The sequence below is a fragment of the Ceratotherium simum genome, chromosome 31 (assembly GCF_057802395.1).
Source record: "Ceratotherium simum simum isolate JZ-2026a chromosome 31, ASM5780239v1, whole genome shotgun sequence".
In the NCBI taxonomy this organism is placed as follows: Eukaryota; Metazoa; Chordata; class Mammalia; order Perissodactyla; family Rhinocerotidae; genus Ceratotherium; species Ceratotherium simum.
This window is the reverse complement of record NC_141930.1, coordinates 33,025,790-33,051,066: the sequence shown is the minus strand read 5'-3', so window position 1 is coordinate 33,051,066 and position 25,277 is coordinate 33,025,790. Positions and strand designations below refer to the sequence as shown.

General features: G+C 37.5%; 1 protein-coding gene across 1 annotated transcript in view; it reads right to left on the bottom strand.

Moving 5' to 3' along the window:
• PXDNL (peroxidasin like) overlaps nucleotides 1-25,277 on the bottom strand; it is a gene marked incomplete at its 5' end in the record, with an annotated part of 397,680 nt that overhangs the window by 245,702 nt on the left and 126,701 nt on the right. Inside the window, 1 exon segment of the mRNA XM_004435754.2 lies at nucleotides 1,660-1,685. Within this exon segment, the coding sequence (XP_004435811.2) occupies nucleotides 1,660-1,685 (26 nt within the window).

Below are 25,277 nucleotides of genomic sequence, written 5' to 3'. Positions count from 1 at the left end.
TTAGTATAATTTCCACCTCGTTATCCTAAAATGAATTCCCACTTTCCTCAGACTGGGCAGTTAGTATTTCATTTTAAATCCCTTCTCTTTCAAGGATTACATGGTTAGAATAAACAAACACCCCTATTTGCACAAATGAGCCAACAGTGGCAACGTTAATGGAAAGTGTTAACCAGTCCAAGGTGGGTCAGCGTGGACACGAGTGTCCAGCTGTGTTACTCAGGGAATTAGAAGCATCCGGATGTAAAAGAAGTGATCACAATTTTGAAGTGGGATGTTCCTGAATGTGGAAATCTGGAGAAAACAGAAAACCCTGCCCAAACAGTTCCAGATTTCTTCTTCCTCTAGGTACCTGATCCTTCCAGCAGATGTCACCAAAGGTAGTCCTTGGTTCCAGGTCAAAGAAATGCTATCAAGGAAAGTGCGGTGGTTTAATTTGTCCTGAATGTCACAGTGCCAGCAGGACTGGGCTACAGGCTGAACGGTGGTCACGGACTCGCGGTCATTTGCGTATGAGAATAGCAACCAGCAGCACAGCTTCTCTCCGAGGTGAGAATACCCCCACTGCGTCAAGTAACGCCTTTGGGGGAAGAAGAAGCTCTGAGTGAATTTTCACATAAAACTGAAGCTTAGCCTTGTGAGTGTTAAGACATTGCTAACTTTGTCATTTTGGTGAAAAATGTATTTCAAAATAATGAGATTTAACTTTTCAAATTAGTTACTTAACATAATTCAGTGTTGGAATCATCAGGATGCCATGCAATAATTTTAACTTTTTCTGTCCCCTCTCCTCAGGTTAAGTGTGGCTCCTCTGAGTGCCCCTGTGCCTGAAAGGATGGCCAGTGCCATTGGACCCTGCTAGACGAGTCTGGGACCATTTGTATGTAGCCAGTCCAACACGGTCTGAAGGTAGAAAGAATATTACAGCATCACTGAGATCGGACTGGGGTATATTTTTATCTTGCATTACATTATCTTGATTGTCCCTCCTGTTTCCTCCTGCTGGGTTGCCACTTTGTTCTGGCCAACTCAGAAAGATCCCCCAGACCTGGCTCTCCACCATTTCTTTGGTGATCTGGGACTGGTCAGAGTGAGATCCACTTCCAGGGTGCCCTGTGCCGCAGGATAAAGCTGACCCTTTTTGCACGGCACACATCCAGCTCCACACCCCCCATGTGCTCCTCAGGCACAGCAGGGTGCAATGAGCCAAACTTCTAATCACGCCCTGGTCACACTGTTTTATAACTATATGCGTGCACACGCTCTTCCTTTATCTGAACTGTCCTTACCTTTCTCCTCTATCACGTCCTCAGGCATCCTTCAAGACAACACATAAACATCACATCCAAGGAGAAGCCGAGGGCACTGCCCCCCTTGGAGCAACCTCTCAGCAGAGCCAGTGATAGCAGCTCTGCCCTCTGCATCTGCTACTTGGGCTTCTCTCACTGTCAGTGCCCAGACTGGCTGCTACACTGCAATGCTGACGTGAACCTCCAAATCCATCCTTCCTTGCCTCGGGGAGGCATTCTCTGACACTGCTTTCTAGGGCGCTATGTGTTCCCCCAAGGCCCTTGCAGTGAGAGGCAGTTTCGCATTGTGGTGATGACTGCAGACTTCAGAGCCGGGGAAGCACACCTGGATTTGGTCTCACTCGGCCACACCACAGCTGTGCGACCCGGGACAGGCTTACACTCACTCAGGGATTCCTCATCATAAAATGCGGATAATGATACTCAGGCTATTGTATTAAATGTCATAATTTACACAAATCATTTAGAATAGTGCCTGGCATGTGGTAAGTACTAGTAGTTGTAACATTGCCATTATCAATATAAATTCTGCTCTTATAACATTTTAATTGTGACATTGTCTAATTACAATGTATCTGCCTCCCACCTACTGCAGCCAAATTGGGAGCTACTTAAGAGCAAGGAGTATGTCTAAGTTATCTTTGTATACACAGCACAAAGTTTGCATCCCTAGCATAAATATGGACTCAGAGTATTGAATAATAATAATAATAATAATAATAATAATAATAATAGTGGGATGACCCACCTATGGTCCATAATGGGCAAAATAAGAAATACTAGAAGTATAAAAAAAATGGAAAGTTAGATTTCAGTTCAGCTGCATATAGGACACCTATATTAGCACCAGCAAATGAAAAATCAACTTTTGTAAATATTAGTGAAAACACTCTAATTCAAAATCAATTTTTCAGAAAGAAATGAGAAATCCAGCTAACTGAATGTACATTCCTCCATGAGACTGACCGAGCTGGTCATGTCACTCGCAGTTCTACGTCTGGGTGTCACACACCAGGTGAACTCAAGTATTGGGAAATGTGTCTATATGCCTCAGGCAATTACTGCGAATCAAATCCCCATAAGCCAACCACTTCATTCCTGCAGCTATGCAGGGAAGCTGACGAAGACATCAGATTTTGCAACAGCCTCAACTTCTCAAACGTGTGATGTCCTTTTGGGGAAATATATTTCTGTCTGTCTATAATTTTAATAAATTATTTAACATTTTTGTTCTATCTCCCATACCAATATTTGGATGCCAATCATAACAACAGGAAAAAAAAGATTTTAATTTTATTTTTAAAAGAAATAAATCTCTAAACTTAGCATTTTTGTTGCCTTTGTTCTTCAGCCCACTGCAAGCTGACGTCCTCCTTTATCACTTCATTCGTATTGACTGGCCCAGGTCGTCTATGCACTCTTGATGGGTAAAGTCAATGGCTGCCTGTGAGTCTCCATTCTACCTTATCTTTCAGCGGCATTTGGTAATGTTAGCTCTCTTCTTCTTTAACCCTCCTGATCTTCTCCTTTCTCTACCAATAGTCTGATCAAACTCCTTTTCCAGCTCGTGTTCTTTTGCCTACCTTTTAAGTGCTGATGTCCCAAAGTCTGTGTCCCCAGCCCTCTTCTCTACTCCCTTAACCTTCTTGAGCAGTCCCATGCACACTTTTGGTTTCCAAAACACTATGTAGAAGTAAGGAAACAGGAAGCATATATAAGAGTAAGGAAGCAGAAGGGTGCGTCTATATACACACATACGTACACGTATATACAGACACAAACACACACATGCACCAAATGGCTACCTTTCTCTAAGATATCTACCATATCCTTCATGCCTGACGTTCATCTACCCGCTTGACCGCTCTAGTAGATAAACGTACCTGAGGTACCTCAACTTTCCCCAGAGCCTAAAACATCCTCCTCTTCCTCCTGTTTCCCTTTATCCACCCAGATGCAAAATCAGAAACCTAGGAGCATATCCATTTAGCTACCAAGTCCTCCACATCCTCCCCCAGACAAGTCCTGTGCTCACGTCATCACTCTCCTGACAGCCCATCCTCTTCCACTCCTTATGGCCCTCTTGCACACAGCTGTGGGGAATTTCTGTAGGAAAGCAAACCATTTTGCTTTGTTGTTGATTTATTTTAACTGCTCCAGTTTAAAATCCTTCATTGTCTCTCTGGTGCCTGCAGAGCCCAAGCAGAGCTGCTTGTGTGGTACAAGAGGCCCCCTCGATTCCCCTACTTCCCTGCCTTACCCTCGTTGACACCTCTGATGTGTGTTTTAGCCATGCCATGCTCCCAATCTCTGGGACACCTCAGGATGCATCATGCTTTATGCCTTTCATCATGCTGTCCTTTCTAGGATTCCTTCTCACCATGCTACCCTAAAACATACCCACCCATCTTCAAAAATTCTGCTCAGTAGTGATCTCTTCTATAAAACCATGAACCTCATAAGAAAGTTCAAGCATTACAACTGCATCAAAAATAATAAAATACCTAGGACTAAATTTAACCAAGGAAGTGCAAGACCTGTACACTGAAAATTATAAGACATTAATGAAAGAAATTGAAGAAGGCACAATAAATGGAAAGATATTCTATGCTCATGGATTGGAAGAATTAATATTGTTAAAATGTCCATACTACTCAAAACAATCTATAGATTCAATGCAATCCTTATCAAAATTCCAATGACATTTTTCACAGAAATAGAAAAAACTATTTTAAAATTGATATTGAGCCACAAAAGACCCTGAATAGCCAAAAGCAATCTTGAGAAAGAAGAACAAAGCTGGAGGCCTCACACATCCTTTTTTCAAACGATATTACAAAGCTGTAGTAATCAAAACAGTATGGTATCAGCATAAAAACAGATACATAGATCAATGGAACAGAATAGACAGTCCAGAAATAACCCTACACATACACAGTCAATTAACTCATGATGAAGGAGCCAAGAACATACATGAAGAAAGAACAGTTTCTTCAATAAATGGTGTTGGGAAAACTGGACAGCCACATGCAAAAGAATGAAACTGGACCACTATCTTACACCATACACAAAAATCACCTCCAAATGGATTAAAGGCTTGAACAGAAGACTTGAAACCATAAAACTCTTAGAAGAAAACATAGGCAGTAAGCTCTTTGACATTGTTCTTGGCAATGATTTTTTGGATCTGACAACAAAAGCAAAAATAAACAAGTGGGACTACATCAAACTAAAAACTAATGAAAAGGCAGCCTATGGAGTGGGAGAAAATATTTGCAAATCATCTATCTGATAATGAATTAATACCCAAAATATATCAAGAACTCATACAGCTCAATATTAAAAAAAAAACAATTAAAAAATGCACAGAGGATCTGAATAGACATTTTTCCAAAGAAGACAGAAATGGCCAACTAGTACATGAAAAAGTGCTCAGCATCACTAACCATTAGGGAAATACAAACCAAAAACACAATGAGATGTCACCTCACACCTGTTAGAATGGCTATCATCAAAAAGACAAGAAATAACGAGTGTTGGCAAGGGTGTGGAGAAAAGGGAACCCTTGTGCACTGCTGGTAGGATTGTAAATTGGTGCAGTTACTATGAAAAACAGTATGGAGGTTCCTTAAAAAATTAAAAATAGAATCACCACGTGATCCAGTAATTCTACATCTGGGTATTTATCTGAAGGAAACAAAAGACTAAGATATCTTCAAGAAGATATCTGCACTCCATGTTCATTGTAGGATTATGCACAATAGCCAAGATATGGAAACAACCTAAATGTCCATCAATGGATGAAGAGATAAAGAAAATTTGGTGTATATATATACTATGGAATATTATTCAGTCATAAAAAAGGAGGAAATCTTACCATTTGCAACAACATGGATGAACAGTTAGAGCGCTTTGCTAAATAAAATGTCACAGAGAAAGACAAATACTGTATGATCTCACTTATATGTGGAATCTAAAAAAAAAAAAAAAAAAGGAAAGCTTGATCATGCCCCTGGTATACCTACCCCCTCCCTTAGTTACTATTCTGTAAGCACCTGCAACACAGCCCGTGGGTTCTGTGCCAGGCATGACCATTGGGACGTAATGTTGGTTCAACCAAGAGATGAATGAATGAATGAATGAATGCATTACGCTCTTTGGAGTTCCAAAGAAACACACCTTTTGCAAAAACAAAGTGTTTTTCCCCCTCTGTTAGCCCTACCAAATCTACTCAGAGTGAAAATTGCAAAAAGTGTATTTATTTATAACTTATAGAAAAATAGTTGCCCTCTTTCCTTTACCAATATGCTATTTTCATGGCTGCTTTTCTGTAACAGTATTTTTATGCCATAATTTACCCCACAGTGAGGTCAGAAACAACTTCTCATCCAAAGAGCTAAGGATGGTAACTAAATGTCTACAGCCTCACTACAGTATAGAATTAGGTAGCAATTCAGAGAAATCAACACGCTGATAAAGTAGTCACAATAGCTGAGGGATATTCATAGTAGAACTGTTTAGAAGTGCAACCTCAGTTTCTCTTGCTAAAAACAAGCAAAGGAGAGGGGATAACTTTTTAAAATCTATTCGTACTAGAGATATGTTCAGAATTAGTCTAGTGGTTACATTACATGTTTGCTCATTCCATGGTGAAACCTTTTGTTTTAAGGCTCAGAAATGAGAGTCACAAATCCATCTCCACCTGCATTCCATGCCTGAAAATCATCCTGCGTGAAATATCAGACTGACACAGAATTAGCCTGCAGCATAGCTGAGTCCCTGAGTGAGAAGTCACTGGACTTCGCACTTTTGATGTCACAGGTGAGGAATTCTTGTGCCAACCCCAGAAAGCTCACCAACGTTGTGGCAGCTTAAAAGAGAGACCAACCCACAGAGTGCTACGGTGAATGATTACCCTCCACTTCCACCAGTGTTTACCACAATACAGGCTTATTTATAATGAATTATAGTGGTAGAAATATAACAGGCTGAAGGAAGAAAAGATCTCTTATAGGAAGGATTTTTCTCAACCCATTTCTTTTCATAGTATCTATAACTTATTTGTACAAATTTACATGACTGCTGGTATTATGCTTCAACTTGGAGTACAAAATTATAATTCATGTCACAAAATTCTCCATATCCCATTTACAGAAGCAATTTGGGCATCGTCATAACTACTAGTATTATCTTGTATTCAAAAAATTATTCTTCTTTTAAATAGTATGTAGATAAAGATTTAAACACATTTTTGTCAAATGGTCCAGATAGTCCTAGAAATATTACCTGATAAGATAGTCCGTAAACTTCTAAATGTTCTTACATAAAATAAATGATCAATAAACATTTGTTGACAAATGATGGATGAATGGATGGAAGGACAAGTGCATATATGGATGTGTGGATGGATATGGAATCTTCCACAAAGAAAAAAAGTATAAATTAAAATAAACATTATTAAAAATAAATAACACAGTAACTTGCACACTGAAGTCACTCAAAGTGCATGATGCAAGTCAATGAATAAATGAATAATAATGAATGAATATATTAAAATATCAATTTATTTTATCCCTCGTGTTAACCAAAAAACAACACGCTGGAAGAAATATGTCAATTATGTATTTCAATCCAGATTTAGAAAATAAGGAAATACAGTTTAGAAAAGTTCACAGAATTAGCTAGAACTAGAAAGATGACTAGATTTCAGATCTTTTGACTTTGATTAAAGTGATTTTCCATTAAAGCACATTATTGTTTGCTTCTAGTAACTAAAATGAAAAAAAATGGTACTGCTCTGACCTATTTTCAGAAACATGTTTTATAATGACCAAAAGAATACTGTACAATTCATTGTAGTTTCTAGTCAGCAGTTTATTTGTATGACTGGAATGATGGAATGATTATAATTGCTTACTTAGGTTTTGGATACAGTTCAAACTTCTTAGCCAATTTATAGCTTATGGCATCCTTTAGTCTCTTGATTAGGAGATGGTTGGTCAGACTCTGCAGGGTAACTTCAGGGTTTCAAATGTGCTACAGTTTGACAGGAATTTATCACATATGTAGACACACAGATATACACTACACACACACTCATAAAGTTGGATTTAATTCCTGATTTAATTAACCGAGGGTTACAAAATAACTATCAAGAGCCAGGAGGCCACACTAGACAAGAGTGACTTCAGCCTAGCTTCCTTGCACCTCTGAATCCAGAGAGAGACTTGCTAATCTAAGAGATGGCATTTCTTAACCACTTACAAAATGGTATTTTTCACACACACACACAAATAATACTCCATGAACACCTTAAGGACATAGAATATATTACATCTCTCCACGTCTTCTCTAATTAAACAAATGCATTTGTGAACAATGAAGTAATACCATTAGGACATCATTTTTATGATTTATCTATCATTTTTAAATTATTCATTGCTGATAGAGTATGATGCATTAGAAATAGCACTGGATTTTGGATTAGGGTCCACTGTTAGCCAGTTGCATGGCGCTGGCAATCTCTTTAACCTCTGTGAACTGCAGTGTTTTCATTGCGGGAAAGAGGAGATTTATCCAGTTCTGTACTAAGTGCGCTCCTGCCAAATCTAATAATTAGGCGTAAAATCACCATCAGTCTGTATTAGCTTCACAACTATCATACTGGAAATCCAAATGCCCCAAACTAAAATCTTGTAAAATGTCCTTCTTAGGCATTAGAAGTTGTGGTAAAATCAATGAAGGTTTCTCCTTTTGTAGCCTTCCAGAAATTACAGCAACAGAGGCCTCTATAGCTTTTCACTTTTTACCAAATCCTATTTAGAAAGAAAAGTCTGAGTTGTCTCCCAAAGTACAGAAGAATTAGATATTTTAGTGCTAACATCATTTATCAACTCACGTGACTATATCTCATCTACTATTTTTTTCCCTCTATTTTACAGTTATGGTAAATCCTAAGGACAACTGTAAACTAAGCAAAGTTGTTCTTCAGTCCCCTGTCACTCCAGACTCTCCCAAAACTGTGACCCAAGCTGTCCCTTCTGGATATTAGACCACACTCCTGGAGCTAGCAGCCCAGCAGTCCTCACTTCACTAGGCATGGCCGAATCTATGTGAAGGTCAGCCAGAGTGCTGAGTAGAAAAATAAAAACTGAGAGGTTTTCCCCAGAAGATCTATGCTAAAATCTATTTGCAAGAAGAAATAAACAGCAAAGAATTAGTAAATAATGTGAGATCTCAATATATATTGATTGTATAAATTTAAAAATAATAGCTTATTGTGAGGTTTAAAGAGGGAGAGAATTAAATTATACAACAAAAGCAAATATATATTCAGAGGGGCTTGTTAGAATTAAAATTTATAAAGTCCTCATTTAGGAGGGAGGTAAAAATATCAATTATATTTAGACTCTTATAGATTGAGTATATATATGCTAAAATTTCTAGTATAACCTCTACATATAGAAATGAAGTGATAAACTCTAAGCTACCAGAAGGAAAATTAATAAGAAAAATAGTTAATCAGTACAAAAGAAGTCAAGAAAGATTATTTAAAAAAAAAATCACAGAAAAGGTAAGAAAAACAGAAACCAGAAATGGTGGTGGAAATTAATCAAAATATATCAGTACTTTCAATAAATGTAAATGGACTAAATGCTTCATATAAAAAAATCATTTGAATGGATAAAATGATTAAAAAAATAAATCAATAAAATAATCAAGATTCTACAATTAGCTTGTGATAGATCCAAGATTTAAACCCAAATTGCAATTCTATTTTCTACTTTTGGCCAAGATTAAGTAATAGGGACAGGACCAGATTCGCCCCACTACTTGAAACAATAAAGAAAAAAAAGACAAAATATATAAAGACTGCCACTGGTTAGCAGGCAATGAAAGACAATGATCTCTGAGAGATGAGAAACAAATGAGATGAGCCCATTGATTGCCTCAGTGCTAAAGTTCTAAGGACAGAGTATCAGAGGAGAGAGACAGAGCCCCAGAGATCTGCAGGGGACCCTTTCAAGTATCCAGCAGAAAACTGATCAGCACATGTGTGAAGACAATACCCAGGACCAGAGAAAGAACCACTTGACAGGATGAACAATACCAAAGAGAGTGATGCAAAAGAGTCACACTACTTCCAAATAACTTATCTGCATTACAAAAAAGCTCATGAAGATTTATAGGGATACATAACTATTCAGCACCCAAGAAGATAAAATTCACAACATCAGGCATCCAATCAGAGATTACCAGGCAGACAAGAGGCAGGAAAACATGCCTCATAATGAGGAGAAAGATCAATCAATTGAAACTGACCCAGAACTGCTAGAGATGTTAGAATTATCAGACAAAGACATTAAATCAGTATTCCATAAATGAAAAACTTAAATAGTGACATGAAGATATAAAAATCAAATTTCTAAAAATAAAAATAATAATGTTTGCAATGAAGAATACACTGAATGGGATTAACAGCACATTAGACATTGCAGAGAAAAGACTAGTGAACTTGAAGGCATAGCAATAAAAATTATCCAAAACAAAAGAGAGAAAAGACTTTTAAAAACTAAGTGAGATCTAAGTAGCTAAAGTGGCCTACTTGATGTGTAAGTGAACTTGAATATCTGAAAAGAAACCAAAATGGATTATTTGAAGATGGTTAATGAGCACACAATATTTTAAATAATAATTACCAAGCGAGTGACATCAGCATCACGGCAGAGTGAGCTGTTCCCTTAGTCTCTCCCCACTAAGTTACAACCAAACAGACATTCATTAACCAACAGAGGATTCCCTACAAAGCACAATACAATGTCTGAGAGATCCACGCCATACACCTGAAGGTGGGGATACTGGATCCCTGGGAAGCAGTGGAAGGAGGCAAGCATATCCCCTCCCCAACCCCAGTGGCAGCAATCTAGGTCACAGATCCTCATGCAGCACATGACTGTAAGAGGAGGTGGGGGAGCAGGCAAGCCTGCATGTCAATGTTTTCACCTTCAGAGTTGCAGCCTGGCCTGTGGGAATGCTCGGCATTGAGTGGCGCAGCTCAGCTACCACATGGGCCCTCTGCCAAGTGCAACTGCTCAGGCAAGCTGCCCATTAGTACAGAGCTGGCCTGGGCACACGAAAGAAAGCACTCCTCCCCTCCCGCATAGCACACCAACTTGGTCAGTCCCTGGCCAATGCAGCGGTTCTGCACCAGAGCACCTGCATGTACATGTGTAACCTGCAAAGCACCTGTGGCCAGTGGGCAAATGCAGATGAGCCCTAGCAGCATAGCTTCCAGCAGACATGGTGGGTTAAGAAAACACAGCTCCTGCCCCTTGCCAGAGGTGGCAAGTGGAATCTGAGACTTGATACTACCACTATGCACCAGCAAAGGATAACTTCATCAAACACCATGAAGAACTACATTAACACTTCAGAGCAGAAGGAAAATGACAAGTCTCCAGAAACCAATCCTGAAGTCACAGAAATTTACAATCTAAATGACAGAGAATTCAAAATAGTTGTCATACAGAAGCTCAATAAGTTAGAAGAAAACTCGGAAAGACAGTTCAATGAACTCAGGAATAAAATTAATGAGCAGGAGGAATTCTTCACCAAAGAGATTGAAACTCTAAAAGAAAAAAACTAATCAGTAATTCTGGAGATGAAGAAAACAATGAATGAGATAAAAAACAATCTAGAAACCTTAAAAAACAGAGCTGACATTATGGAGGACAGAATTAGTTATTTAGAGGACACAAATATACAAACGCTGCAGGTGGAAGAGGAGAGAGAACTATTGCAATAAACAAAAAATTTATAAAAAAAAAAAATGGAGAAACTCTTTGAGAAATATCTGACTAAATTAGGAAATACAACACAAGGATTATAGGTATTCCAGAGGAACAAGAGAGGGAGAAAAGAGCAGAGAGCTTGTTCAAAGGAATAATAGCTGAGAACTTCCCAAACCTGGAGACGGAACTGAACTTACAAGTATACGAAGTCAATATAACTCCTGATTAAATCAATGCAAAAAGACCTTCTCCAAGGCATATAATAGTAAAACTGGCAAAAGTCAATGACAAAGAAAAAATATTTAGAGCAAGAATGCAGAAGAGAATAATCTATAAAGGAACCCCTATTAGGCTTTCAGTGGATTTCTCAGCAGAAACCTCACAGGCTAGGAGATATTGGAATAATATATTCAAAATACTGAAACACAAAAACTTTCAGCCAAGAATACTCTATCCAGTGAAACTATCCTTCAGATATGATGGAGAAATAAAAGCTTTCCTAGATAAACAAAAGGAGAGGGAGTTCATTGCCACTAGACCTCCCTTACAAGAAACGATCAAGGATGCCCTCATACTTGAAACAAAAAGGCAAAGGTTTAAAAGCCTTGCACTAGAAGATAAATAGACAAAATCAGAAAATTGCAGCTCTCTATCAGAACAAGTTAGCAAACATTATAACATAAAGAATAAATGGAAGGAAAGCATCAAAAATAACTATAAACACTTCATTTTAATCACAGACTCACAACACAAAACAGAATAATTTGTGACAAGAGTAACTTAGAAAGGGGAGAGGAAAGGGATGGAACCTGCTTAGGCTAATGGACATAAGAGACTATCACAAAATAAACTACCCCCCCCAAAAAAGAAAATAGACTATCCCATCTATGAGATCTTTTATACCAACCTCAGGATAACACTAAACAAAAAAATCAGAGCAGAGAAACAAATCATATATAAAAAGAAAACTGAGAAAAATGATCCCAGAAAACCACCAAAGTGAAATGGCAGTCAGAAATACAAGGGAAGAGAAACAAGGGAAATATAGAATAACTGGAAAACAAGAGATAAAATGGCAATATTAAGCCCTCATATATCAATAAACACTCTAAATGTAAATGGATTGAATTCTCTAATCAAAAGACACAGAGTGGCTGGATGGATTGAAAAACAAGACCCAACAATATGCTGCCTCCAAGAAACACATCTCAGCTCTAAAGACAAACACCAGCTCAGAGTAAAGGAAAGGAAGACAATACTCCATGCAAATGGTAAACAAAAGAAAGCAGGTTTTGCCATACTTATATCAGACAAAGCAGACTTCAAGATAAAAAAGGCAACGAGAGACAAAGAAGGGCAGTATATAATGATAAAAGGGACATTCCACAAGAGGACATAACACTTATGAATACATATCCACCTAACATGAGCACTAAAGTATATAAAGCAATCATTAACAGACCTAAAGAGAGAAATCAACAGCAACACAATAATAGTAGGGGACCTCAACACTCCACTTACATCAATGGATGGATCATCCAGACAGAAAGTCAACAAGGAAACAGTGGCCTCAAATGAAATAGTAGACCAGATGGACTTAATATATATATATATATATATTAAGTATAATATATATATATATATATTAAGTATAATATATATATATATATATAGAACATTCCATTCAAAAACAGCAGAACACGCATTCTTCTCCAGTGAACATGGAACATTCTGGAAGGTAGACCATATGCTGGGAAACAAGGCAAGCCTCAATAAATTTAAAAAGATTGAAATCTTATCAAGCATATTTTCTGACCACAATGCTATGAAACTAGAAATTAACTGCAATAAAAAAGCTGGATGTCATAAATATGTGGAGACTAAACAACATGCCACTGAACAACCACTGGATCAATGAATAAATCAAAGAAGAAATCAAAAAATACCCATAGACAAATGAAAATGAGAATACATCCTATCAACTCTTATGGGATGAAGCAAAAGCAGTTCCAAGAGGGACATTCATGGAAATACAGGCCCACCTCAACAAACAAGAAATATCTCAAATAAGTAATCTTAAATTACACCTAACAGAACTAGAAAAAGAAGAAAAAACAAAGACCAGATTCAGCAGAAGGAGGGAAATAAAATTTAGAACAGAAATAAGTGAAATATAGACCGAAAAAAAAAAAAAAACAGTAGAAAGGGTCAATGAAACAAAGAACTAGTTCTTTGAGAAGATAAACAAAATTGAAAAACCCTTAGCCAGACTCACTAAGAAAAAAAGAGAGAAGGCTCAAATACATAAAATTAGAAATGAAAGAGGAGAAATTACAATGGATACCACAAATATACAAAGGATTATAAGAGAGTACTATGAAAAACTATATGCCAACAAATTGGACAATGTAGAAGAAATGGATATATTCCTAGACTCACACAACCTCTCAAAACTGAATCAAGAAGAAATAGAGAATCTGAATAGACCAGTCACAAGTAAAGAAATTGAAACAGTAATCAAAACCTCCCAAAAAATAAAAGCCCAGGACCAGATGGCTTCTTTGATGAATTCTACCAAATATTCAAAAAAGATTTAATACCTGTCCTTCTCAAACTATTCCAAAAATTGAAGACTATGAAACACTTCCTAACTCAGTCTATGAGGTCAACATCACCCTGATCCCAAAGCCAGACAAGGACAACACAAAGAAGGAAAATTACAGGCCAATATCACTGATGAACACAGATGCAAAAATTCTCCACAAAATATTGGCAAATCAAATACAGCAATACATTAAAAGAATCATACACCATGATCAAGTGGGATTTATACCAGGGATGCAAGGATGGTTCAATATCTGCAAGTCTATCAATGTGATACACCACATTAACAAAATGAGGAATAAAAATCACATGATCATCTCAATAGATGCAGAGAAAGCATTTGACAAGATACAGCATCCATTTATGAAAAAACTCTGAATGAAATGTGTATGGAAGGAAAGTACCTCAATATAAAAAAGTCCATATCTGACAAACCCACAGCCAACATTACACTCAATGGTGAAAACCTGAAAGCCATCCCTCTTAGAAAAGGAATAAGACAAGTGTGCCCACACTCACCACTCCTATTCTACATACTACTGGAGGTCTTGACCAGAGCAATTAGGGAAGAAAAGAAATAAAAGTTATCCAAATTGGAAAGGAAGAAGTGAAACTCTCGCTGTTTGTGGATGACATGATCCTATATATAGAAAACCATAAGGAATCCACCAGAAAACCATTAGAAATAATCAACAACTATAGCAAAGTTGCAGGGTAGAAAATCAACTTACAAAAATCAGTTGCATTTCTATACACTAATAACGAACTAGCAGAAAGATTACTCAAGAATACAATTCCATGTACAACCTCAACAAAAAGAATAAAACACCCAGGAATAAATTTAATCAAGGAACTGAAAGAGCTATACACTGAAAACTATAATATATTATTGAAAAAAATCAAAGATGACATAAATAAATGGAAAGATATTCCATGCGTATGGGTTGTAAGAATAAACACAGCTAAAATGTTCATATTACCTAAAGCAATCTACAGATTCAATGCAATCCCAATCAGAACCCCAATGACATTCTTCACATAAATATAACAAAGAATCCTAAAATTTATATGGAACAACAAAAGACCCTGAATAGCTAAAGTAATCCTAAGAAAAAAGAACAAAGCTGGAGGCATCACAATCCCTGACTTCAAAATATACTGCAAAGCTGTAGTAATCAAAACAGCATGGTACTGGCATAAAAACAGACACACAGACCAAAGGAATAGAATTGAAAGCCCAGAAATAAAACCACACATCCATGGACAGCTAATCTTCGACAAAGGAGCTAAGAACCTACAATGGAGAAAGGGAAGTCTCCTCAATAAATGCTGCTGGGAAAACTGGACAGCCACATGCAAAAGAATGAAAGTAGACCATTATCTTACACTGTACACAAAAATTAACTCAAAATGGGTTAAAGACTTGAAGGTAAGTCCTGAAACCATAAAACTCCTAAAAGAATATACAGGCAGTACAATATTTGACATCAGTCTTAGCAGCGTCTTTTCGAATACCATGTCTACACAGGCAAGAGAAACAAAAGAAAAAATAAACAAATGGAACTATATCTGACTAAATAGCTTCTGCAGGGCAAAGGAAACCATGATTAAAATGAAAATACAACCCAACAACTGGGAGAAAATATTTGCAAATCATATATCTGACAAGGGGTTAATTTCCCAAATATATAAAGAACTCATACAGCTCAACAACAAAAGAACAAACAACAAAAAAACAAACAGATCAAAAAATGGGCAGAGGATATGAACAGACATTTTTCCAAAGAAGATATACAGATGGCCAACAGGCACGTGAAAAGATGTTCAACATCACTAATTCTTACAGAAATGCAAATCAAAACTACAATGAGAGGTCACCTTACACCTGTCAGAATGGCTTTAATTACCAGGAGGAAAAATAACAAATGTTGGAGAGGATGTGAACAAAAGGGAACCCTCATACATTGCTGATGGGAATGCAAACTGGGGCAGCCACTATGGAAAACAGTATGGAGATTTCTCAAAAAGTTAAAAATAGAAATACCATATGACCCAGCTATCCCACTACTGAGTATTTATGCAAAGAACTTGAAATCTACAATCCAAAGAGATTTATGCACCCCTATGTTCATTGCAGCATTATTCACAATAGCCAAGACATGGAAACAACCAAACGCCTATCAACTGATGAATGGATAAAGAAGATGTGGTATATATATACAATGGAATACTACTCAGCCATAGAAAAAGACAAAATAGTCCCATTTGCAACAACATAGATGGACCTTGAGGGTATAATGTTAAGCGAAATAAGCCAGACAGAGAAAGACAAACATCACACGATTTCACTCATGTGTGGAAGATAAACAAATGCATGGACAAAGAGGAGTGATTAGTGGTTACCAGAGGGAAGGGAGTTGGGGGTGGGTGAAAGGGGTAAAGGGGCACATATATATGGCCATGGATAAAAATTAGACTATTAGTGGTGAGCACGACGCAGTCTATACAGAAACTGATAAATAATAATGTACACCTGAAATTACACAATGTTATAAACCATTATGACCTCAATAAACTAATTCAAAATAATAATAATAATAATGGTTACCAAGAATTAGCATGGTTTCACCAAGAATAAATTCTTGTAAGCCAAAGCATTCTTTAACAGAACCTTGGGATCTGGCAAATGCAGCAAACATAACAGAAATGGCTTTAAATAAATTATCTCACAAGAACCAGGGGGAAACTTGGTCAAAAGCTGGTCAATAGCTACAGATGAATGGATCGACTGCAAATTAGAAGGAGGTTTCTACAAGAGTGCTGGAATCCTATGTCTTCAGTTCCGTCCGGCTCAGCATCTTATTAATGAAATGGGGGAAGAGTAGAGAAGGAAATGTCAAATTTATACCTGAAGCTTTGCAGGAAAGGCCTGTTTAGATTATGTTCTAAGTGACCCTTGGAATAATGGTGCAAACTTTAAATATAAAATGAATAAATATTCTTTCCACTACAAATACCAAATTTTGTAAGTCTAGGATGAAGAGGAATAGTTTTTGGATTTTATTTTTATTATTAATTAGTATTTATCAAAGACTATGTACTAGGTATTCTGTGAGGTTCTAAAAACTAAAAATAATTGATTAAATGTAAAGCTAGTATTAGCCAGTATTAGTCAAAAAGCTAATGAAATATTAAAACATTGCTTTATTAGACTATAGAAGGATATTCATCAATTATAGGAAAATATATTCCTAATTTGCTCTGAAATACTCAGATGTCAACCAAAGTATTGTTGGAGGTAAAAGGCATTAAATTCAGGAGAAAGCAATTCAGACGGTGAAAGGCAAAGGAAGCATATTAGAGGAGAAACAATTGGGAAAAAAAAAATGAAAGCATATTTAACTTTGAAAAGACTCGGGGAATACATACATACTCTCTTCAAATATTTGAAAGTAATTCCAACTTTCATATATGTACTTTTATCTAAACTAAGTGACCAACAAACTAAGGAAATGGTAAACAAGTTATAGCACATCAAAATTTTGGACTGTTTGAAACCATACTTGTAAGGAATATTTAATGACGTGGGGAAATGTTCACGACATGACGACCTTTTGAAAATAGTGTATGAAGCCAGAGTTCAATTCCGTTTCTCCCCTGAGTGTGTTTATTAGCACATGGAGGAAAAGATACCAAATGCTAATAGTGACTATTTCTGCAGAGTAGAAATATAGGTAGAATTTCATTTTATTTTTCAACCTTTTTTACATCTTCCAAAGTTTCTACAATGAACAAATAAATACTTATTTTAGAAATGTGAACAATATTGTTACAGTCAAAAACATGCTTATGAGGTCCTCCTGAAAGACAATAAAGATCAGCAGCTATATACAGGGAGACAGATTTCCACTTCATAAACATTTTAAGTTTCTAATTCAGAGCTGTCCAAGGAAATGAATGGCCTTGGAAAACAGTCAGTGCTCATGACCACAGACACTTTGACAAAAGCTAGATGATGACCCGATTGGTACATCATAAAAAAGAATCAAGTAGAAGATGTTTTCATCTTTTACAATCCTTTTAATGCGGAGAATCTATGACCCCTGAAATGTGAAAACCAGGATTAGAAACCCAAGCGTCGAGAAGCCCTACCTCTCTAAACAGTTTGTTTAAACACAGAGATGGTGTACAGTAAGGCATTAGCCCTCTAGAGATTTAGACTTAGGAGAAGTTTAGGATTTTATAGGTTTTTAGATGTGAGTATAACTTTTTCAGCATTTAATTAGGAAATGCCAACAGATGCCAAATAAATGTCTTTCTTAAAAGTCTCTGAGAACTTAAATAGAACTAAGAAGTTATTTTAAAATGCAATGGTTAAAACAATGTGGCCCAAAACTTGAAGCTGCATTAAATTCCATGACCAATTTGTGGATCCAATATTTTCAACAATTAAATTTCAGAAATAGCTTTTCATCTCTTTGAAATTTACAAAGTATACTCAGTGTCTCCGAAGTATATACATTTTTCTACTATTTTATACATACTGAGGAGCAGGATCCAAGTCATTGCCTGTTTTTCTCTTACTATTGCTGAGAAGGCACTCTATTATGTATCGCGAAAAGACAAAAAGATTGCATTGCGGCTTCATTAATCTGCTCAGTGATGCATGAAACTCAGGCTGACTGGTGCCGAGATGGATTCAATGACTAAAGCTGAATGGCCTTGGGAATTGGAATCTCTCAGCACTAGTTAACTGAGATGTAAAGGAAATAACGGCAAATTGGCTGTCTTGAGTTGAGCGTAAAGGAGAACCCCTGAAATAATTGGATGCCATGACTTTGGAAACAGAAACTTCTTATAGATTGCTTTTTTCAAATAACCTTAGACACAGGGTTTTTTGTTGTTCACTTAACAAAAGTGACTGATATTGAATGATAAGTTCTCCAGGGAAAGTAGCACATTGAAATGGGTTATAGCATGAATTTCATCTGGTTAAAAGTCTTTCTTCTGAAATTCAAAGTGGTATTTGACACTGATCTGGGAGCAGCTTGCTGCCTGGAGAGGCATGGGCCTGAGAGTCAGGAGCTTGGGTTCTCATCCCGGCTGTCATGGAAATAGCAACAAGAGCCACATTTAGTGAGTACTGGACCTGCTCGTTCTTACATTTCACCATAACTTTTTAGATTGGTGTGCCACATCCAGATGAGGTACATACATATGAGGTAACTAAATAACTTGCCCAAGTACAGCCAACTTGCTCAGGTAGTAAATAGCAAAGCCAGGTCTCCAATCCAGACTGGTCTCTTTCCAAAGTGTTTACCTAACAGCTCTGCTAGATTGCTAGATTCCTTAGATTGTGGACACACTTCATCTTCTCCCTAGGTCTTAGATTCCTGGACTGGAACAGCGTGAGCCTGTGACCAGGAGGCTCTCTCTAGTGATAACATTCCATGAGTCCATGGGAAATGGAGAACTAGCTTCTGGCTAATAGGCACCCCATATTCTACACAGCCTGTCATTTGCCAACCACTCTTCTACTTCTTCGGGGCACTTATTTCATGGTATTCAATGGTCCCACTGCTGCAAGGTAGTTCCACTTTAGTCAAGATGGAAGACTTTCTACAAGTCACTTATACAGATTCTTAACCCATAACATCTTTTACAATTTTTTTCCAGTCACCCTTAGCATAACATTCAGTACTCTGTGTTGTTTAGGGAAAGTTGCTAACACTTCTAAGCCTTTGTTCCTAAACCCTAAAACAGGGTTAAGATAGTAAATGGAAGCATGTATGTAAATGGTGAGTCCTCGATAAGCACGTCTTTTACGAGGATTATCGTTGACTTTATTACTGATGTATTATCTTTACCTCCTATGAATGCCCTGCTATGTTTTCTAAATCCATTCGTTCCTTCATCTGTCCTGGCCATTTGCTCTCTGACAAATGTCTGTTTTCTATGTGATTCTCTCAGGGTGGAACTGCCTTAGACTGCTAGCCCTCCCTTTCCCCTACACCAACAGAAGAGAGGTGTCCGTGTTCCAGACGCTGTCCAGTTCCCCATCCAGAGTCAACTAGACCCCTCCTTCCCAGCTTAGAATCACCAAACCACGTGGGGATAATACATTTCTTGGCAAAATGCTTCTATCTCTTCTATCTAAATTAGTTTTTAGAACTGTTAGGACAGGCTTGTGTTTGTATTCTGTCTCATCACTCCATATTATCTACTTCAGTGTCATATATCCCTTGCCCACAAAATAAATATCCTTTGATTAACAAAAAAACAGAGAGAAAAAAATCAACAGGTAATTGTGTCAGATTTTTTCAGACAGTCTGGGAATAAAGGAACACAATGACCTAAGGGCTCAAAGTAGAATTTCAGGTGGGAATGGGCTCTGAGATGGGTCAATGTCAATGGACAAAGAGAGCACAGAGAGGAGAGGCTTATCCTCGTAACTGAATCATGAAGCTAGAGCAGTTATAGTTGCGGTAGCAGCGGGATTCAAACACAGTTGTTTACTTGAAGCTCTAATTTAGAAGAGAGCTCACTGCCAAAGCCTTCACTTTGTTTCTAATTACTTTTCCCGTTTGTTTTGGTGATGAATTGGAGGAAAATACTGGGTAAGCATTTCTAGTGCCAAACAGTCGAATGACTTTCCATCGCTTAGAGCAGCACATCATCCTGCCCGCCTCCCTGCTCTTTAGTTCACAATTTCCTCATTATTCCTTTATAAAAACAGATAATCTGTGTAACATATTACATATGTTTCTTAGATTCAGCCACATCATTACTTTCCACTACTTAAAGCAAACAAAAAAATGTATTCATCCAGTCTGCTCAGGAAAAAAAGGGATTTTGGACTATATTTTTGGTATCAATAGAACTGCTAGCTCCTGTATTAGTGGACATATGTGTCGAAGAAAGAAATGAATAAATAACAAATAACTAGTTTGAAGTCAATATTAATTTCCTAAATGGATGGCTTTTATTTGGGAAATTTGGTCTAAAAATTAATGTAGAATGTTGGTTTCAAATTCTAAATAAACATATACTACTTCTGTACATAAAACCTTTGCCCAAAATAAAATGAGATTTGGATAAATTATAAGTGTTTTCAGAAAAAGCATATTTTATTTATCATTCCACACTGAGAGTAAATATGGAACCTACAGTTTCTTAATTCCTCAAGTATTTGATGGCTGGATTAAAACCTTGAGGCAGCTGGGTTACAGTTAACATCAGTATTAGGAACAGGGCTTCCTTCATCTGGAAGGCCTTAATGAGTTCATGGAGAACGTTTTGAATGACAACATAGGGTCTAGAAGGTTTAAAATCACAGAACTAAGAGAGTCCATAGAGATTATCTCATAAAACCCCTTGTTTCACATGAGGAAAATGAGGCGGAGAAGGCACGCTGTTCATAGACCATCATCTAGGAAGGAGAACCCTGGATTTCCTCTTTGGTTAAATGCATTCTTCTTCAAGCATTTGTTCTGATGTAGCGCCTGCATCCCCGAGTAGAAGCAGGAGTAGGAGGCATGTGGTGGGTCTCCAAGAATCTAACTACTGCTCCTACTCAACTACAGCTCACCAAACATCAAACAGCTATCCCTGGCTGTCTCCATCTGGTGTTCCAGGGCCTTGCTCTTCACATCGTCTCTTCTAGATTCTCCACTTACCTAATTATTCTACATCTCCTAATCGCGAATGCATACTTTCTCCTCATTTGTAAATTGCAATTTCTTTATTACAAATTTGGTAAGAAAATGTCAGCCCATGGATTTAACTGCAGAATGGAACAGTGCTTAAACCAAAATGAATTTCACAGATCTCTGTTCTACATTCTGATGTCTATCTCAGAACTGCATGACTTCTGCTTAAATGTTCAATTTGGCATATTCATCAGGAGAATTATATTCCTGAGTGCCTTAACATAATCAGCCCTCAGACTTATTTCTGAAAAAGATGACTGAAAGTCTTAAAACGTAGCACTTGTTTGTCATATTGGGGGAGATCACTTATGTATTTATTCAACAAATATTTTTATTTATCCCCGGCTATGTAGGTACTGTGTCGAATTTAATAATTTAAAAATATAGAATTTAATAATTATATTTAACAATTGCCCCTTATTTTAGCTGCATTGTTTTGACTATTTAAAACCAAACTTTGTTCTATCTACTAAAATTTATTTCATACCTACTACATGCCTGGCTTTGTTCTAAGTTCTAGGATAATAATGATGAGTAAGACACAAACATTTGAAGACAAGTCCTTTAAAGAATCTTGTTTGGGAGAAAGACGATAAACAAATATTTACAAGAAATCCGGCAGATGCACTGATACAGTGAAGGAGATAATGCAGAGGAAGGAGTATGGCATTCTGCATACATTGCCGTTATAAGCATCTGACGAATTTTTTCCTTTTACTTGGAATGTTGTTTTAGGATGGACAATGTATCCTAATTATTTTGGAGCCTGGAAAACAGGCTATTATAGTGGAAAGAGTGCACACATACTGGACAGAGAGACCTAGTTGGAAGTCCAGATCTCTTGCTCCCTAATTTTGGGACATTGAATAATTTGCATAAACCCACTAAGCCTCAGTATCCTGTAGTTATGTCTACAAATTGGGATTCAGTAAGATATTGTGATATGTAAAGATTGCCTAAAGCATCCTACATCAGAATAATAGGTCTTGTACAACCTTGGACAAATTACACACATCTATTTGTAAATGGGAGTAAGAGTTTCTAACTCACAGTGTTGAAGATAAATTGAGATAGTTGGTGTAAAATAACTGGCATATAATAAATGCTTGACAAATGGTATGTATTATGATGCTGATGATTACTTTAGGCCCATCCTTGGGTCTACATGCGTCCATTTTATTCATTTAACATGGTCATTCCTGAGAAGTCGGGGAGAAGAGTTTTTACTTTGCATTAGGGCTTCACACCTCAGCTTCCAGAGAGAGACATTTAGCAAACGGTCAGCATTATGTGAACTTTGATAGAACTTCAAAGTCTGGTAATAGAATTCCCTTTCATAGCACAGAGCGATAGCCTGACAAGTGCCCGTTTCATGAATATGCATCACCTTCAGAAGCTAAGCACAAACCACATTTTACTCATCCTGTCAGAGCAGCTTCACCAAAGTGAGACTGACTAATGAAAGGGTGAGGGTTGTCCATGTTGCTGTATGTATAACTTTCTCCTGGGACACGTATATCCATTAGTACAAAAAATCGTTCCATTTAATCTTAAGTATCATTCTCTGAAATTTGTTTATGAATAATACACTATAAAATTCACAGGCTACTTCTATTTCTGTCACTTACTTTGATTTACACTTGAAAATAATTCACTTCCTCTTCATCTACAATAAGCTTTGAGGATTTCTTTTCTGGTTGCTAGGATGGAGCATCTAGACTTGTGTTTATGTGCTTAGCATGATGATTCCACTTTATCCACAGTAGAGAGATGTGCACAGGTGGACATGGTTTTACCAGAGGCCAGATGGCTGTGTGGCAGCTGTCCCTGGTGTGCATGCAGCTGGAATTGAAGCTTCAGGATTGTAAAACAGGATTGTCTTCAAAATAGAGAAAAGTAGAGGTGGTACTTTTTGCTTGGCTATTTCTTGAATTTATCCAGGGTTTTCATGACTGGTTTGCCAATGAAGGTCATATCTAATAGAGTACAGGGATCTTTCACTGACAATTTTTTAAGTGAAGGTTTTTTAACAGGAAGGAAAATTATTTTCTTGGTATATTTAATACTGTATGTGTTTAAAAGAAACTATGTACACAGTCTCAAAAAAAATGCTTTTTGACATTATTTAGTCCTGGTGACAAACAAAAGTTTACTTTTATTGAGTGGAAAAAAATGCCAGTAAATCTTTGGTACCCTCCTTCCCTCTCACAAATGGTGTCGCCCCTCCAGCCCTATGGAGGCCAGGTGACACCGTGAACACATGCTCTCTGCAGGCATGCCGCGGGCCTTCCGCTTCGGACTGCTACTTAAAAGCTGTGTGATCTTGGGCAGGTTAACATCTCTGTGTCTCAATTTTCTCATCATTGAATTGTATCTGTCTCATAGGATTTTTGTGAAGATTAGTGACTAAGAGAATTAATTTGATAGGACGCATTTGTTTTAATCAGAGGGAGATGGTGCTATTTTAGTATGGAATTTTTTCACCCTACATTTCCAGATCTAACTGAGCCTAGAAGACTAGGGTTCCTGGACTTGCGCAGAAACATCAATGAGACATGCCTGGGGTTGTGGGCCTGATGGTTCTTTGCCCAGGTGTGAGAGATGAATTTTTGGGGATGCTATTACCAGTGGGACGGGAAGGACATCATGAGATGCCTGATTCAATACAGGAGCCCCAGTACACTTTGTGAGTGGATCTGAAGCACTCGTGGGGTTGGCCCATTCAATAACGAAAAAAGGAGTAAACTCTCTGTAGAAACACAGGGAAAAAAGGGGGGTGGTGTTTCTTCAGGTCTCACAAGTCAAACACATACCCACACTTCCCACACGCTCCCCAACACCATCAGTCACCCACACAGAAGCCCCCGAAAGAGAACCGCTATCCCTAATTGTCTTATCTCTTCCTTTCCCTCCCACTCTTAATTTTTACTCCCCAGACTGTTGTGCATTTATTCTTAACTTTACTCCCATTTCTGGTCCCACAGAATTGAAAATGGTTATCTGGCTGCCTGGTAACTTCTCGAAGTTCCCAAGAGTAGAGTCTGCACACATCCTCTCACTTTTCTTGCTTCTGGCTATTCCAAGTAATCACCTCACACAAGCAGACTGGTCCTGGGACCCTCAGAACTGCAGCTCTGCAGGCAAGTGGTGCTGCGGGGTCATCCCCGGACCCAGCGGGCATCCAGACTCCTGCCACCCTGCTCCCTCCCCAGTCTCTCAGGGGACGGCCCACAGATGACCATGAACACCACTATTTTTACAAGGTTGTAACATTAACAGGAAAAAAGCACTGTAGCATTTTCAAAATAACCCAACTCGAAGACAGAAATCACAGCTTTACTGCAGTCTTGAAGTATTTTTCCATGTACATGTAATGCCATATTTCCAGCACATGTCTGTCACTTTCCATGGGCGCCTGATTTCCACCAGGCAGGAGCCCGGTACCATCTAGTGTTTTATAAAACTTGGGCACTCTTTATTATGGAATCTGTACAAGTCTACCATTAAAAAAAGATATTAGATAGTTTAGGACATATTTAGGACAACTTTTTATAAGACTAAACAAATATATGCACATATAAAAATACTTTAAAATATGAAAAGCTATAAAGAAGAAAGAAAATATGTAGAATCACACCATTCAGAGATAACCAATAAGAAGAGAGTAACCTCTACACTCTAAAGATTACAAAAAATACACACTAACTGTATTTGCTAAAACACAGAAATTCTGTTCTACAAGTGCTATGGTAAAAATATGGCTATTACACATTGAACATTACAAAGATCACAAACTCATCTGTACAGCATATTTTAAACATTACATATTCATTCTATGAAAGAGTTTTATAGAGAAAAATTTC